Below are 16675 nucleotides of genomic sequence, written 5' to 3' on the forward strand. Positions count from 1 at the left end.
AAGGAACTGGACATTTTCACGCATTATAGAACTAAGCCTACCACGAAGAATCAAATTCTCATCAGGGAAGAGGAGGGAGGAGGGCTAAAAAAGAGTTTGTTGTTGAGTGTGGTGTATGTGTGAAGATGTAGAGATTAAGGAAAGTAGGAAGAAGTGCTAAACTCAGTAAGATCATTTTAGTGACTGTACATATATGCCTGTGGGTAGGGAGGTGCTTTATGCCTTTACAGAATGTGGAAGTGTGGGCTTACAGATGTCTGCACCGAAAAAAAAATGCTATTTGAAGGTGTTATCTTCTAGACCATCACTGTCTCATAGAAATTTGGGGGCTGGAAATGATTCATATGTGCACTTTCCAATACAGTAGCCACTAACCTCATGTAGCTTTTGAGCTCTTGAAATGTGGCTAATGTGAATGAGGAACTGAATGTTAAATTTTAATTAATTTTAATCAACTTAAATGTAAATAGCCACATGAGGCTAGTGGCTACCTTACTGGGCAGCACGTCACTAGGCTATAAATAGGTACCTTTACAGGTATGGACTTCTTTAGATATAGAAACATCTTGGAGACCATCGGTTATGAAAGTCTGACTTGTCTATGCCCAGAGAAGGTGCGGGTGCTCCTGACTACATCTGAATTAGGAGCGCTTTAGAGCAGTGCAGCTTCTGTGCAGGATAAGAGCTGATCTGATTAGACATAGTAAATAGAGGGTGGAAACTTCTACTCTGCTTGGTTTCTGATGTCTGCCTTTCCAAAAATATTCTTCTTAATTGCTCGGGCAATGACTGCTCCTGAGACTAATCAGACCTTTAGGAGTCTCTCAAAGAATAGCAGCTGCATCTTCCATTTGTATTGTTTCTTCTGGCAACAAATTGGCAACAGATTTGATATAACTGTCAGAATTGGGAGACAGCTGTGATCAGGGCTCCCCAGTCTACAGAAGTTTGATTTCAAGGTGTCATCAGGTCCCATGGCTCTGGAACACCTGCTTGTTAACGCCTGTAATTCCAGAGTATATGCCATTAACAGCTACAAAAATGCAAAACCCCAGAGAAGTAAATCTTTAAGTTGTTGTCCTTTCAACACATTTAAGAGGGACAGTGGACACCAGTCCCTGTCTAGGAGAAAACTCTAAATGTGGAAAAGATAAAAGAACTAGGGGAATAGAAGTCCAAAAACATATTCATCTACTGCAGAAACTTGCCTAATGCTTGTACTATTTTATAAGATGTAAGATAGCACCTTATGTAGATACCACAAGGATTAACTAGATATTAATTGTAAAATACTTTAAACTTCTATTTGTAGAGTTTTAATAGTTCTCATGTAGTTTATTTTTCCATTCATAAAAAATGTCACATTACAAAACAGAACAGAGAGGGAGAAAGCATCTCCCCTAATTTTACTACTTAATGAAACAGCTAGCATCTTTTTGTTTTTTTTTTTCTATGCATGATTTTTTGTTTTCTTTACATAGTTACACTCATAGTGTCTACAATTTTGTAACCTGAGTTCAAGCTTCTTAAGCCAGGCATTATATAAGGGAATATTACAACATGTAATAGGATGTTGCAGTAGGTCATTTAGGATGACTAGGTCATTTAATATCTGTCTGTGAAATTTTCTGCCCTTAATTCAACTCTGGGGCTGTGGCAATGATGCATAGTGATGAAGATTCCAATGTAAACAACATCCATGAAAAACGCACCTGTGCCTGTTTTAACATTTGCTCTGTGTCCTTCAGATCTTAGTGTCCCTCTTTGAGACTTTATAATGGTGTAAATTTATAATTTACCATGGAAAATCAAGGGCTTGTTCATACCTGGCTAGAGTTAAAATGAAAGTATCAAAGGCTCAATGGGAAGGGAAGGGAAGGAAAGGGAGGTGTCAGGTTTATTGTATATCTTATCCCATTTATCATCATCAAACCCAAATCAGGTGGGTTTTATCAATCAGTTCAGATATGAGGGGTTAAAAACCTTGCCCAAGGCTGTATTATTATTACGTAGCGGAACAAGGATTAGGTCTTTCCAGTACACCAGGCAGGTAAACAAGAAAGCATATACACCCTTCATTTATTCATTTTTAAAATAAATTTATTTATTTTATTGGCTGTGTTGGGACTTTTTTGCTATGCGCAGGCTTTCTTTTAGTTTTGGTGAGTGGGGGCTACTCTTTGTTGTGGTGCGTGGGCTCCTAATTGCCATGGCTCCTCTTGTTGCAGATCACGGGTTCTAGGCACATGGGCTCAATAGTTGTGGCTCATGGGCTCTAAAGCGCAAGCTCAATAGTTGTGGCGTGTGGGCTTAGTTGCTCCATGGCATGTGGCATGTAGGATCTTCCTGGAGCAGGGATCGAACCCGTGTCCCCTGCACTGGCAGGCAGATTCTTAACCACTGAGCCACCTAGGAAGCCCCTACACCCTTCATTTAAAAAGGAAAAGAGGTTTAAAAAAATTTTTTTTAATTAGAATATATTCATGTATTTCTTGAGGAAAGAATTGTTTTAAAGGAAAACTTTAAAGAAAGCGGAAATGGAAAAATAAAAGATTTCCCCCCCAAGAGTTAGTAACCTCTGGTAGTAACAATACCAAAAATGGTAAGAGACATAACTTTAAGGACTTCCTAGGTAATTAATGTCACTTTGCATAATCTTCTCAACACCAAAGAGAAAAAACCTGGTCCCACTAAAAGGGACTAAATGTATCAGCCCATAGAGCCTGAAGACAGCCCCTCTAGTTATAAAGTGTTATAATATTCTGATGTCAAGCCCCTGACTATGCAAATAAAAGAATGGAAAGTGAGGGGTGGGGGGCATAGCAGAGGTTCCCAGATGGGTAGGAGACAACATCAAACCTACTGCGTTGCTCATCTGCTCTCTTCTTTGCCAAATAGTAGCAAATCTGTGTTACAGGAAGTTGTAAGCCTCAAATAATTCTTCACCCACCCAAAATGTATACATTGTTGCAAACATATCCCCTGCAGTGTGTCTCCAGAGCCCTGGAGCAAAGTCTGGCTACATCCTGGATGCTAATCAGGGGTACCTCCTTTCACCAGAGGGCCTCTAAGCTCCCAGCCCCTATAACCGCCCCCTCTTTCCACATCTGCTGGAAATCCATGGCTTGCCTTTTTCCCCCTCTCCTAGTTTCCATGGAGACGAAACAGTTTACTTTTTTTCCCCCAACTCTAAGCCACGGTTATTTTTAACTGTAAAATTCTGAGCCAGGTCACAGCTGGGATCTGGAAGATGCAATGACGTCTATAGCCACTCTTCTCTCCCACTGACGCCTTCTTTTCTGCAGTTGCTGGGGGCGGAGGCACTCCTGGGAGATTTTGCTCTCAAAAGTGTTTTGCTTTGCATCATTGAAGTTAACCTGTGCCCACTTAGATCTGACAGGTGTCTGAAACTACGCACACCCCAAACAAGGCAAAGATCATCTTGTTGGGGCGGGGGCAGCAGCTACGTAAGGTTGACATTGCTGTCGCCTACCTGTGGCTAGAGCTTAGATAAATGCCCTTTGGTAAAAATATATCAAGGTGTCATCCTCTAGGCAAAAAATAAGGGCTCTGGCTCCTGCCCCCAGTAGAGTGGTTTTTTTCTGTTGTAGCTTGACTCTACTTAAAAAGAGGCTCCTGTGTGGGAAAGCCGTTCCACTTCTCCAAAGCAAAGCAAATTCCCATGGGTAAGGGTTGGAACACTGCAGTCCTCTCCTCCTCTACTGAAAGTTCCTATCAGTCCATCCATCTCTGAGGCCACTGGTACTTGTCTTCATGGTATTTCTGAACTTTTCACCCCTTTTCAATAATTTTTGGGGAAAAGCTATTAAATTACCCTGAAAATTGTGTTTTTCATCTTTGACAACATCCTAAGATTGGAAACTGAAATAAAAACATCAGACACTTAGCCCCAACTCAAAATCAGTTTTCTGATAGGAAACATTAAAATTAAGCTTCACAGTACAGGCCCTATTTTTTTTTTTCTTAACATATGTTTTATGTCATGATAATGGGGAGGGTGGAGGTGGGGGATCCAAGCATTTGTTATCTATTGTTTAATGGGAGAAAAGAGGTTAGGTCATTGCCAACAATTCAGATACAGGGAGTGTACTTGGCAGACAGCATTCTGGGGAGGAGAGGTGCATTGGAAGTGCCATGAATTGGCACTTAGATGTCAGTTCACTGAAAGGTGCTGACAGCATTTCAGCGTTTTTGCTTAAAGTGTTAGTTTCTTAAAACAATTGTGAGGTCTTCTCCTTTCCACACTTCCTAAGATGCTACTCCTGTTCAACGTAACTCTGGACCAAGGCAAAATTATTAGCAAGCTACCTGGAAGCTTTCTGCCACATAAGACCTCCGGGGAGACCAGAGAGAGCTGAAAAAATATGTGGCTTGGTTAAGAATGTGAGATTAATTCAACCAAATGATTACTTTGGTGCCATAGAAATCCATTCTCTGTGCTTCAAAGTAGAAACTAAGTGCATCAGACTTAATTATCCAGCCCTAAAAGACACAAAACAAATCTGGGCTAGCAAAGGTTAACTAGGGCTTTCAAAGAGGAGCTACAGGGATATTCAGGACAACATCTATCAAATCAAATTTTTCGTAGCTTTCAGTTTGGGGTTCTAAACCTCTTAATGGTCCCTTTCTGCACTCTTATCTCAACTTCTTTACTCCTACTCTTAACAAGGAAGGGGGCCCAACACACAATGCATACCAAGCAAGTAACTCATAGTGACAAAGGAATTTTAATATCAGATGCAAGACATGCATCCTTCCCTTAAATACCTATGTCTCTTGACTTGTAAGCCTGGTCAGTCGAATCAAGGGGTAGTTAATCTTAGTACATCTCACCTGGTAGAAGCCAAGGCAGCAGGCAAACAATGAACTGAAAAAAAAACAGAAAACAAAACAAAACAAAACAAAACAAAAAAACCACCTCTCTCCCATTAAACTGGCTTTCCGAGCCTCTCAGACATGATTCACCTGTCTCCACCCACCAGCCCTCAAAAGCAGCATACAAATGCTCAGTGCCAATGCATACTCCGTGGATAGGATACTTAGGTTCCAAAACACTCCCTAGTTAAGTGCTCTTCACTAGTGTTCTCTCTCCCAAAGCAAGTGTCTTATGTCAGCACGACCATTACTATCCTGTCCAGGCTGCTCTGACTCTCCTTGCACCCTGAGATCCTGCTCAATATCACTTACATGTCACTCAAAGGGCGGTTATTGTGTTTGATGGAAGGGAAATTCTTTTAGCTGGGCTACCTCTTCTACACAGGGCCACAGACAAAGCAGTGGCCCACTGTACCAGAGGTGGTTCTTTCTGACAGATCAGGGAGAGGTTACCCACATTTGGCTAAGCACATTGGAAAGGAAAGCAAAGCTTCCCGATCTGTACCTCTCAAATAGAAATTCAAACAAATAAAAAGCCAGGTACATGTAAGTTGTGGAAAAGCTTTTTGTGTTAACAGTAAGTGTATATCTAGAAGGTATCTACAAAGACATCCTTAAAAATGAATGGGCGAGGGCTTCCTAGGTGGCGCAGTGGTTAAGAATCCGCCTGCCAATGCAGAGGTCACGGGTTCGATCCTAGCTCCAGGAAGATCCCACATGCCGCGGAGCAACTAAGCCCGTGTGCCCAAAAAAAAAAAAAAAAAAAATGAATGGGTGATATTCCAGAATGCTGTTGAGAACACAGTACCGCTCTCCTGCCTGGAGACTAGTCAAAAGTGTTTTGGAGTAAATATGAACGAGTTAGTTTTTCCAAGCTTCTCTTTGTAGTTTGGGCCTCTGACCCATCACACTGGAATTTTAGTTCTTGTTACATATTTCCTAAAGCTGGAATGACTTCCCAACTAGAACTTTGTTATACTGATGAATGTCATGGGTCTTCTCCTCTTTCCCACAAACCACAAGCTGAGGATCTCACTATCCAAAACTGGGAAGCTTGTTCTTGTCATTCAGCAGTGACTGGTTAATTAACTAAATTCAGATTTAAAAAGGGTGGGGTGGGGTGGGGGGAACTGTAAACAATGAAAAGATGAAAACTGGAACCCAGGAAGAGATAAATCATAAATGGTTGGTCTCAATAGAGACAGCTGAGGTCTCTGAGCACAAGAAAGGGTCATTACACAGAAAGAAATTTGTTCTCAATCTCCCACCAGTGGCAGGGGGCACGATATGCATAAAAGTCCAGCAGAAACCTTTAATGTTAAATTGTAATAAAAATTCCTAACAGTTAAAGGTCTTTATTCACTGCTGTTGAGTTTCAAAGTAAACGCTACTTCTTCTGAGATCATCTGGACCAAGAAGGACCTATATTAGTGTAGTTGGTTTATGGCCAATCCAGACTAGCAGAAAAAGGGAAGGATGGAATGCTCTTTGGAAAGCCCTTGCCAGCTTTGGATTGTTAGTAAAAAGAAGGGCCTTCCTTTGGTGACAAGAGGGTGGAAGGAAATAATGTACCAAGCTAGTTAGCGACATCAAACATCAGCAAGTGCTTTTCTATTATAAATACAAAAAGATGGTGACTCCTTTCAAGAGTACTCCCTGCCCCAAATTATGGCTTGATCTTTGAGAAACCCACTAGGATTCTAGGTCTTAAATTTTGCAAAGTTGGGTTTATTTGCAAAACCATAATAACCCTACTTTCTAAAATCCAGTCGTTTGAAATCATAGCCTTATTTTCCTGTCACTCTTTCCAACCATGCCATTTTCCTCCTCAAATCTACTGATTCCCCAATCAGTTTTTCAGACGTCAACTGGTTCCAAGGTTTCTATCAGACTGTCCTACCATCCTCCCACTCCTAACTACCACAGCTGCCCCTTGTGTCCTAGCCAACGTTTCCTTACTCCCACGGCTGCCTCCACATCATCCTCCACCTACGATGTCTGGAACAGTCTCCCACTTCCATCTGCCATTTTATTTTTCTCATCTGTTTTATCATTGCCTCAAAAGCTCACCTCTCCCAGGAAGTCTTCCTTAATCAAGATTAAGGACTCCTCAGACTACAGCAAACATCACCTGACACTGATATCTAATGTACTTTTATTTTCTTTTTTTATATCTTGTTTTTATTTATTTTATTTTTGGCTGCATTGGGTCTTCATTGCTGCACATGGGCTTTCTCTAATTGCGGAGAGCAGGGGCTACTCTTCTTTGTGGTGCAAGGGCTTCTCACTGCGGTGGCTTCTCTTGTTGCGGAACACAGCACTCTAGGCACTCGGGCTTCAGTAGTTGTGGCCTGCAGGCTCTAGAGCGCAGGCTCAGTAGTTGTGGTGCACGGGCTTAGTTGCTCCACGTCATGTGGGATCTCTCCGGACCAAGGATCGAACCTGTGTCCCCTGCACTGGCAGGTGGATTCGTAATAACCACTGCACCACCAGGGAAGTCCCTCTAATGCACTTTTAGAACAGGACTTACCCTTCAAGGATAAGAGGCAATCCCTTTATAACCAACTAGGGGTGATGGTGCTGATAGAATACGTTTTCTAAGGGATAGGACTGTTAAAAAAAACCCACAAGCCGCGCCTTTTAAACACTGAAGTCCTTTATTCTAATTCCCTCAGATCCTAAGAGTTTCCCATTCATTTGTAACCCCCTAGATGAAATCTATTAGCAAACTGCATGCATAATTTATATCGGTCAAGAAGTTTGAGGGATTTCCCTGGTGGCGCAGTGGTTAAGAATCTGCCTGCCAATGCAGGGGACATGGGTTCAAGCCCTGGTCTGGGAAGATCCCAACATGCCGCAGAGTAATTAAGCCCGTGAGCCACAACTACTGAGCCTGTGCTCTGGAGCCCTCAAGCCACAACTACTGAGCCCACGTGCTGCAACTACTGAAGCCCACGCACCTAAAAAGCCTGTGCTTTGCAGTAAGAGAAGCCACTGCACTGAGAAGCCCGTACACCACAATGAAAAGTAGCCCCCACTCACCACAATTAGAGAGAGCCTGCACGTGCAGCAACGAAGACCCAACACAGCCGGAAAAAAAAAAAATTAAGCAGATACTTCCAACAAAGCATATAATATTTGAATTAGATATTTTGAATGTTGAAAAAATTAAAGAATCAGTCAGCCACTGGAAGTAATTTGTGTGGATTCAGAAATACTTCTATATAACTTTGCTTCTAACAGAAAAGGGATAACTCTGACTCTTGAGTTTGGCTTCTTATTGTGCAGAAAGATTTGAGGACCAAGTTTCAGATGTGGTGGCGTCACTTACCCTCATATCTAGTGAGTTCCATATATGAAAAGGCTTTCCTTTTGTTTTAAAAGTAGCTCTTATTGTAGGCTAGCCTTTCACCACTGAGCAATTAGGCTTCAGGTCTTAATCCAAGCAATATTCAGGTTAACTTGCTTCATCTCCGTCCTGGTATCCTGGGAAGCCCAGGGTGAGAAGAGGGTGAGCCCAGGACACACGTTAGCAGAGACAGTGCAGCATGAGAAAGTGAGCATCCAACACCCTAAGTGTGCTTTAGTTACCAGCATATTTGATACACCCACAAATTAAGTAGCAAAACATTTTAATCCATTAACTCTAAAAATAGACATTTTATATTCGGTGCCACCTCCTCAAAAGTCTACTGCAGATCAGACAGTCAGACTGCAAATTATAAAGCCAGACGTTAAAGTTCAAGACACATTCTGGGACAAGACCATCATGGGGAGATTTTCCTCCTCTTTGCTCATAAACATGTTGTCAGCTTGAAAAAAAATCCTCAGATGGAAAGAGAAAGCTTTCTCTCTATATAACCTCTTTATTTTAAATGTCTGTAATGTTTGAAGGCAAAACAGATAATCAGAAAACCAACCTCCCAAGCAAGTATAAGCTGGACTCCTGGGACTAAAGACTGGTTTAGTTCTATTTCTACCAACACTGTGATGTGAGGTACTATGGTTCTTGTTTTAGTTACAAGAGGTGTTAGGAATGAATGCCCACACACAATTAATAATAGCTTATCTAGCACAGAACTCTGCAGCACAATACCAATAACAGGAGTATTTTAAAGCAGGGTGGAGAAGAAAGTAGACATTAATATAATTTAAGGTTTCCTTTGTTCTTCTCCTCTTTCTACAGTGAGAATTCAGCTCAAAAACAAAACTCTAGAATGCCCATACTGTCCTTTGGCCCACCGCATTCCAAACTTGTGATTTCTGATCCCAGGCCGGGAGAGCCTCAGGCTTTAGTGATGTATCCTTCTCGGATGAGGAAATCGTAGATTTTGCGGGTTTTATTCACGTCTATCTTGATGAGTGCTCTTGCCTGAGCCAGTCTCAAGCCTCCTTGCTTGTTACATTCGTTCAATAGAGCAGATTTGTATTCTAAATAGGCTCCTGGGACCAACCTCACCATCTGACAGAGCTGCAAGACATGGCAAATTTAATAAACATTAACATCTGTCATTCTCATAATTTAATCCAGCAGGTATAGCCAAAATAAAATTTAAAGAGTGAGATCAATCCCAACTATTTATAGGAGCTGCTGGTGGCTAGACCACATTCCACTTTGTCTTTTCTTTGAAGAGAATACTCTCTAAAGACAGACAGAAAAAACTAGAGTATGACGCTGAGAGAGCTCCAGCACCTGTCGGGTGGCTCATCTGGGCTTGTCAGGGATATGAGTCTGTGTCCTGAGGAACGCCCTGGGGTAGAGGCCTGGCACCTCCCAGCTCAGCCAGTCAGGGAAGAGCCACAGGGCACCGTGGGGGTGGGGCTGCTGACACTTGGGTTCCCAAGTGTGAATCACATTATTTTCAGTATTGGCATAAATCTGTAGTCCCTGCTTTTGGGATTACATTTCCTACTTTGGAGGGAAAGGAGTTACAGAGACCTTGCTAAAAGGTCACTGTAACTGCTAAAAATCTAGAAAGCTGGCTAGATTCCAGTTCACCCATCATTATCCAGCAATGAACACTCTGAGGTCACCATTTTGTGGGTAAGGATAAAAACTGCTTGCTTGAAACTCTGGGCCATTCCACACTTGAATCAGAATGTCAACATTTCTTCAGCAATACTTGGATATAACATACACTTCCTTCTCCCAACCTAATCTTTACTGTTCCAACTGGGTAAACTAAAAGACTAATACCAGCCCCTACTCCATGACTTTACTGTCTGGCCTGAATTACTGATATCGAGTGGCGGGTGAGGACACTGACCCTGGGAACTGTGAAAGGAACACATGAGGAACAGAAGAGGAATTCCTACTTTGGAATGGACTCGAGAGCTGCGGCACATTCTTTTGAAAACACTTGATGGTGACTCTTTTGAGGCTGGATTTAAAGTTTAGAAACCGCCAAAAGTAACATGAAGATGCATCCAGAGATTATAATGGAAAAGAAAAGTAGGTCATGGCTTTTTTAATCAATGTTAATGTGTGACTATATATGCTGATGAATTCCTCTTCTATGCTCATAAACATACTATGGAGACAATTCAAAGATCTTTTAACTGACGGTCACATTGTTGGAATAAGAGTAGACCTTCTGAAAGTGCCCACTCTAATAGGAAATAACCATTTTCACATACAAGTTATTTTAAGTTTGTAAAAAAATTAAGTTCATTGACATAAAGCACTTAGTACAGTAGCTGGGACATGGTAAACACTCAATAAATGAAAGCAACTATTATTTAGATTTACGTCTCATACGTTCTTCTCTCAGGAGATGAATGGTGGCAGGGTGATAAGGAAAGGAGGTCATGCGATCTGCTGAGGTCAGCTCTTTAGCACCTAGACCTCTAGGATGGACTAGAGCTGTACATGCATGCGTGTGACACGAACAGAGCAAAACGGGTTTGGTCCTGCAACGTGTTTTTAATGACAACTCAGTGAATAAGCAGCCCCTACTCTCTTCCCTCTAACCAGCTCCCCTTCTTTTTGTTACCTCCTTTTCTTTTTCATTCAATTTCTCTGTGCCAGGGAGGCCAGTGAGGTTCAAGGGCGGTGCACTTCGTCTACCTATAGATATAGACAGAAAAAGGCATATGTTTCGTAAGAGCAACGGTCCCTCAGGTGTAAAAAGTATAACAAAGTTCAGCACGGTCAGGCCAGTTAGGTACAAGATTACTACACACAGCTGTATATGTACCTCTCAGGCCTCAGTTTATCTGGCAACATGGGTACCCCAATGTTCACTTAAAAATAAAAACGATAAGTCATGTGCCCTTTACTCTGATAAAATACCCACACAATCACACAAACCTCAGCATCAAATATGACTATTCTTCCTAACCCAGTAGGAGATTCTAAAATCTACAGCCCAGATATCATCCAGTTAAGAAAGGTCATACGTTGCCTGCCTTGATAGCTGATGAATGGAAATAACAACTCTGCAGGAGAGACATTTCCTAAGCCTTGACACTCTGCCAGCAGTGCAAGGCAAACATGGTAATTAACCAAGTGCCCTTCGCCTTGAGATCAAAGGCAGAGTGTTAGGTCAGCAAAAGGCCCTTCTTATTTATTATGTGAGGGAATATCTGTTCCTTCCAAAGTAACCCTGTTTACCTGAAAGATCTGCACTGAGGAACAATGAGCCACTATATGGCAAAGTAGAGGGTGAGGTGAACTCACATACCTGAGAAAGAAACCCAAGCACAAGGTCACTGCTCAGGACAGGAAACCTGATGTGCAAAACTTTTTGGTTTTGTGTTGAATATATACTTGAATGAATGGACTACATTAAGCAAAAGAAAATGTAGAATAATACATTTTACGGGGGCTGCCATTTAGGTGGTGGAGAGAAAGGGGAGGGACTGTTACAGCCTGCTCTACAGGTTTTTCTGTAATATCAACAAAGGGGATGAGGGCTTCTCTGTAACCGACAGGCCTAGCCGTACCCTAAATGCTCAAAAAGGGAGACGACAGCCACTCGGTGCCTCCCCAAAGCTCCCAGAGGCTGAGTTACCATCAGCGATCCGGGCTTCCGACTCTGCACTGCCTTTCAAGCAACTGAGAGCATGAAGAGGAGCAAGGGGTCACCTCAACCTAAACACAGGGGGTGAGAAAGGCTACCGTCTGCCTAGGAAGCAACAAAGAGCGAGTGTGAATGGTTCGGAAAACACAAACACCGAAGGAGCCCAGTCATGTCTGTTCATTCATTTTCATTAGCCAATATCAAGTTATTTGTATTTCTGCATTTAGATTGGGGAGGGGTTGGATGTAAAAAACTTATAAAACTTGGATTTAACTGTCTTGGTTATTCCCTACAAGACTCTGTTTTCTCCTTTAAATATTAAGAAATAATTACTTGAAACAAAGGAATAAATGAAAAAAAATTACCATCCCTAAAGTGGCCTTTTCTGACCCCTGTCTAGATCCTGAATCTGCAAGATTCTGAATGGGATCACAAGGTCTGTTGTTCCAAGCTTCCAAAAAATGGTAAAACTGGTCATCTTTTTGCCAAGTCCAGTCTGTAAACAGTGGGGCAGTCTGGATGTTCTGATCAGGGGAAGTGGCTAATCTACCACATGGAGCAGGGGTGAATGACAACCAAGAAAGCAGGCAAAGAAACACCATGCTCTTGTATCAGAGTTCTACAGCTAATACCACCCCAAACTGCCATTCACTGATTACCAAGAACCAAGGATTACCGGATAGTACATGGCTTAATCTTGCTCTGTAAACTAACTTCAAAAAAGGAAATAAAGAAATACTTTAAATCTCCAACTTATAAAGAAAGTCTTGCTTTTCTGGCAAGTAACACGCTTCTTTGCTCATGTAAGATACAAAGCCTTTAATTATCCCCTGTGAGACAAATCTCAAAGTTTGTGGTAGACAGAATCATAGTAAACTAACTGCCTGTGAACACTGGTAAAATAGAGAAAACACCTGTCTGGAGTTCTTTCTTTCCGTCTTTGTACTCCAAACCTGAGGAAAGTCCCTGTTTGGCCATGAAGATTTTAAAAACTTGCTGATGTTTATAAATTGGGATAACAATTACCATTCCTCTGCCTAACCACCTGGCTCCCACAAAGGCGGAAGGGATTGCTGGGTCACCATAATTCCTAGAATGAAAACTTCACAATCAAGACTTGCTCTAGCCTAAAAAATAGCACAGACATATATATACTACCAACTGTAAAACAGTCAGTGGGAAGTTGTTGTATAACAAAGGGAGTCCAACTAGAGGATGGAAGATGCCTTAGAGGACTGGGGCAGGGAGGGTGGGGGGGACTCGAGGCGGGGGGAGTCAAGGAAGGGCGGGAATACGGGGATATGTGTATAAAAACAGATGATTGAACCTGGTGTACCCCCAAAAAAATAAAAAAAAATTAAAAAAAATTAAAAAAAAAATAATTACCTGAATTCGAAGCCATTGGTATGGACGGACTCAGGCCAGAATCACTACAAAGAAGAAGAAAAATTTTAACTTATGTCATATCAAAGAAAGCAATTTCCAAAAGCCCATGTGAGATTGGGTGACATTTATCAGGTCAGTTACTTTCAAGAGAAGCACTGACACAGACTGTACTACGTTTTACAGGATGTCCCAACTGTACTACCCAGGAAAGGAAATCTATTGCAGAGAAAGAAATCACTTGGATTTGCTCAGTAGAGTTCTTGGTCTGGCACATCACAGAGACCACTCATGGGGAAAGGGTAGGAACATGATTCTCCAATGAAAATCATACCAGTAGATACAGAGGGAGAAAAAAACCATGGGGAGGGAACTTACTAATTTTAAAAAATAAGGTCAAAGTAGCAAAGTAGGATTCTAGCAGGCCAGTTATGTTTCTCAAAACTCAGTACCGTACTGTTTCTGAGACAGCCTGCTAAAATTGTCTGAATTCTTCTCACTACCCAATTACTACAGCTCTGCCATGTAGGGGAGGGTGCCCACAGAATTGTCTGAAAAAACAGGTAAAGGCCAAAACCTCCTGGAGGTTGTTCCCTCCCCCTGGACTAGTTCCTCACATGTCAGCCTGCCGGCGGAGCCACTGCTGGCAGGCGCTACTGTCCTGGATGTACTGGAGAACCTCGGAGAGCATGGTGCGTTTGAGGCGCTCCTCTTCTCGTGTCTTCTTGAGGTGATCATAGGTTCTGGCACCTGGAGATATTAAAAAACACTGTGACTACAATGACAACACAGCAGAAATAACCGAAGGGCTTCCTAACTCATCAGCAACAGTTCATCTTCATTTTTTATTTTTTCAGCCGCGCCATGAGGCTTGCAGGATCTTAGTTCCCTAACCGGGGACTGAACCCGGGCCCACGGCAGTGAAAGCACCCAATCCTAACCACTGGACTGCCAGGGAGTTCCCGGTCTTTTTAAAATTTCCTTTGCAAAACTGCTTCCACAATTATTTTCCTAAGAGTAAAGTGATTTCCCCTAGTTTGAAATTCCCTTTTTCACAAGAAATGAAAGTATTTTTATTCCTTTTCCACCTTAAGAAATTTGGGGGGGGGAAATCCCCCAAACTGAAAAATACAAAGAGTCATTCATATTTCCATCCCCTAAAAGTAACTTTTAATATTGTCATGCTTGCTTCCTGTTCTATTTTTTTTCTATCCTTATATTTTTCCAAGTCACGCAAGTGCTATATACATACACTCGTCCTTAAAATCCAGTTAGATTTACAAATAAAAATAAATCCTCATTGATCAGTACTATTGCTTTCCCCTCTTTCCCAGAGGAACCAATATCAGGTAACCCAAACCTGGTAGCAGAGACTTTACATGCATCTTGCTAAACAGCTGCATAGTGTTTTCCACGTTACAAATGTATACAGGATCCGAAATACCACATCAGTGGGCTTCAAACTATGTTCCACAGAGGCCCAGGATACCATGAAAATATCTCAGGGATTAAGGGGAAGAGCAAGGGCACCACCACATACTGGTGGCCCTGGGCTCTACACACGACCTGAACCACCACACTTCAGCTGAAGCAGTTCCACTTTTCCCTTATTTATGGATTAATGCCCCACATAAAATCCTATTTTGTAAACTGCTTCCACTGTTAGAAATAAACAGCCATTATACTAGGCTGAATTAACCCCCACAGAGCTGCTTCTTGTGAGCAATGGATGACAGCTTTCAACCAACAGGAAGAAGGAAGAAACGCTGAAGATCATTCCAACAACACAAAATGACGGAACCTGCCATTTACTGAGGATTTACTGTGTGCCAGGTACTCTGCTATGTTTTCATGCAATATCTCTAATTTAATCTTTTTTAAAAAATATTTATTTTATTTATTTATTTGCATTGGCAGGCGGATTCTTAACCACTGCGCCACCTAGGAAGCCCCGAAGACCTCAGCTCTCAATTACTAACATACACTACCTTCCCTTATGACCTGGCTCTACTACAACTAGCTCCTTAATTGCTTTAAACCTTAGTTTCTCCATTAAATGAAAATAACAATAAGTTTGTCATGAGAATTAAACGTCACGATCCAGGTGAAGGGCACAGGATAGGGTCTGCTGCATGGTAAACTGTTAGCTGCTATTAATATAATTATCACCACCTCAAGTAACTGGGGTGCCAGCCCCTAGGGCCAGCTGAAGCTTGCCTAATAAGAGTGATCGGACTATGGATCACTACAATCAAAAAGGCTGAGGCTACTGGGATACTGGAATACAAAATCCTTTTTTTTAGAGGCCACAACAGAATCCTAAACCTAAAGCAGCACCTCTCTTCTCTCTGTGTCATAATGTTTATTTCACCTCAGGTAACCCATATAATGGTATTTATAAGGATTAAACAGACGAAACTTTACAGGAAAGATTGAAAACTCATTCTGAAATGTGAAAGCTTGTTTAAAAAAAAACTCGACAGCACCTCAAACAGAGACGTCCTCTATGTGTTTGGCAGACTTGCCTTCTGATTTAGTGAGTAGCTGAGGCTTACTTACTACAAAAGCTGGTGATGCCTGCTGTCCTGTATTCCTGGAGCCTCTTGATTTCCCTTCGGAGTTCAAATTCCACTGTTTATTCCCCAAAAAACAACACAGGAGAAAAATTGGAAAAACAAAATCAATATGAATGAGCACTCTGATGAATATTTTCAGTAATTCTGTCTTATATAAGAGACTGGGCAATTTCATTTGGGGAATCCTAATTGTTGCTAATATCTCATTAGAAATTTTACCTAAGAGCCGACAAAAATGTACTCCAGCTGTCTTCTGGCTTCTGTCTCCAGCTGCAGAAAGCAGCTGGAACTGTCACCTAGAAAACTGACAGTGAACTGGCTGAATTCATTTAGCTACAGAAGTAATGAATATAATCTTTTAAACCACCGAATTTCCCTACTCTGTTTATTCTCTGTTAAAAGTTCTAGCCACAAAACCAAATTCTTTTATGAAACCTGTCTCTGGTATTACTTGAGGTGGCCCTTTGGCAAGGGAAGGACAAAAGCTCTGTGCTCAAGTCCCAGATGGTTTCTTTACAGCTTTTCTCCTATAGGAACAAAAGAGCATTGTGTTTTCCATAAACCAAAGATTTCTGCCTGCTCTGAGCACACAGATCAGGTTGCACTGCTTGGGTTATTACGTGATAGAAGATTCAAATTTGGGCGCTTTGAAACAGAGGACGAAGGAAGAGGCTGGACAATTCACAGGGTGTAGTTCTCTGCAGTGACACATAAACCAGGGATGGCATGAACTGGGACAGGAAGTAAAGGATCAGTCACCCAGTATAAATCACACAAAGAATGCCAACCAAACAGGGT

At 41.8% G+C, this 16675-nt stretch overlaps 1 protein-coding gene across 13 annotated transcripts in view; it reads right to left on the minus strand.

Annotated features, from left to right (window-relative positions):
- Nucleotides 1-8511: 8511 nt before the first annotated feature.
- Nucleotides 8512-16675, minus strand: part of TADA2A (transcriptional adaptor 2A) — a 44971-nt gene continuing 36807 nt past the window's right edge. For all 13 annotated transcript variants that reach the window (XM_057715006.1, XM_057715007.1, XM_057715010.1 and 10 more), the window contains 5 exons: nt 15861-15932; nt 13919-14051; nt 13305-13348; nt 10890-10963; nt 8512-9367 (listed from right to left, as the gene is read on the minus strand). In XM_057715006.1, coding sequence (XP_057570989.1) covers nt 9182-9367; nt 10890-10963; nt 13305-13348; nt 13919-14051; nt 15861-15932 — 509 coding nt within the window. In that variant the 3' untranslated portion in view covers nt 8512-9181. The remainder of the gene's footprint in view (nt 9368-10889; nt 10964-13304; nt 13349-13918; nt 14052-15860; nt 15933-16675) is intronic.

The sequence above is a fragment of the Hippopotamus amphibius genome, chromosome 17 (assembly GCF_030028045.1).
Source record: "Hippopotamus amphibius kiboko isolate mHipAmp2 chromosome 17, mHipAmp2.hap2, whole genome shotgun sequence".
NCBI lineage: Eukaryota > Metazoa > Chordata > Mammalia > Artiodactyla > Hippopotamidae > Hippopotamus > Hippopotamus amphibius.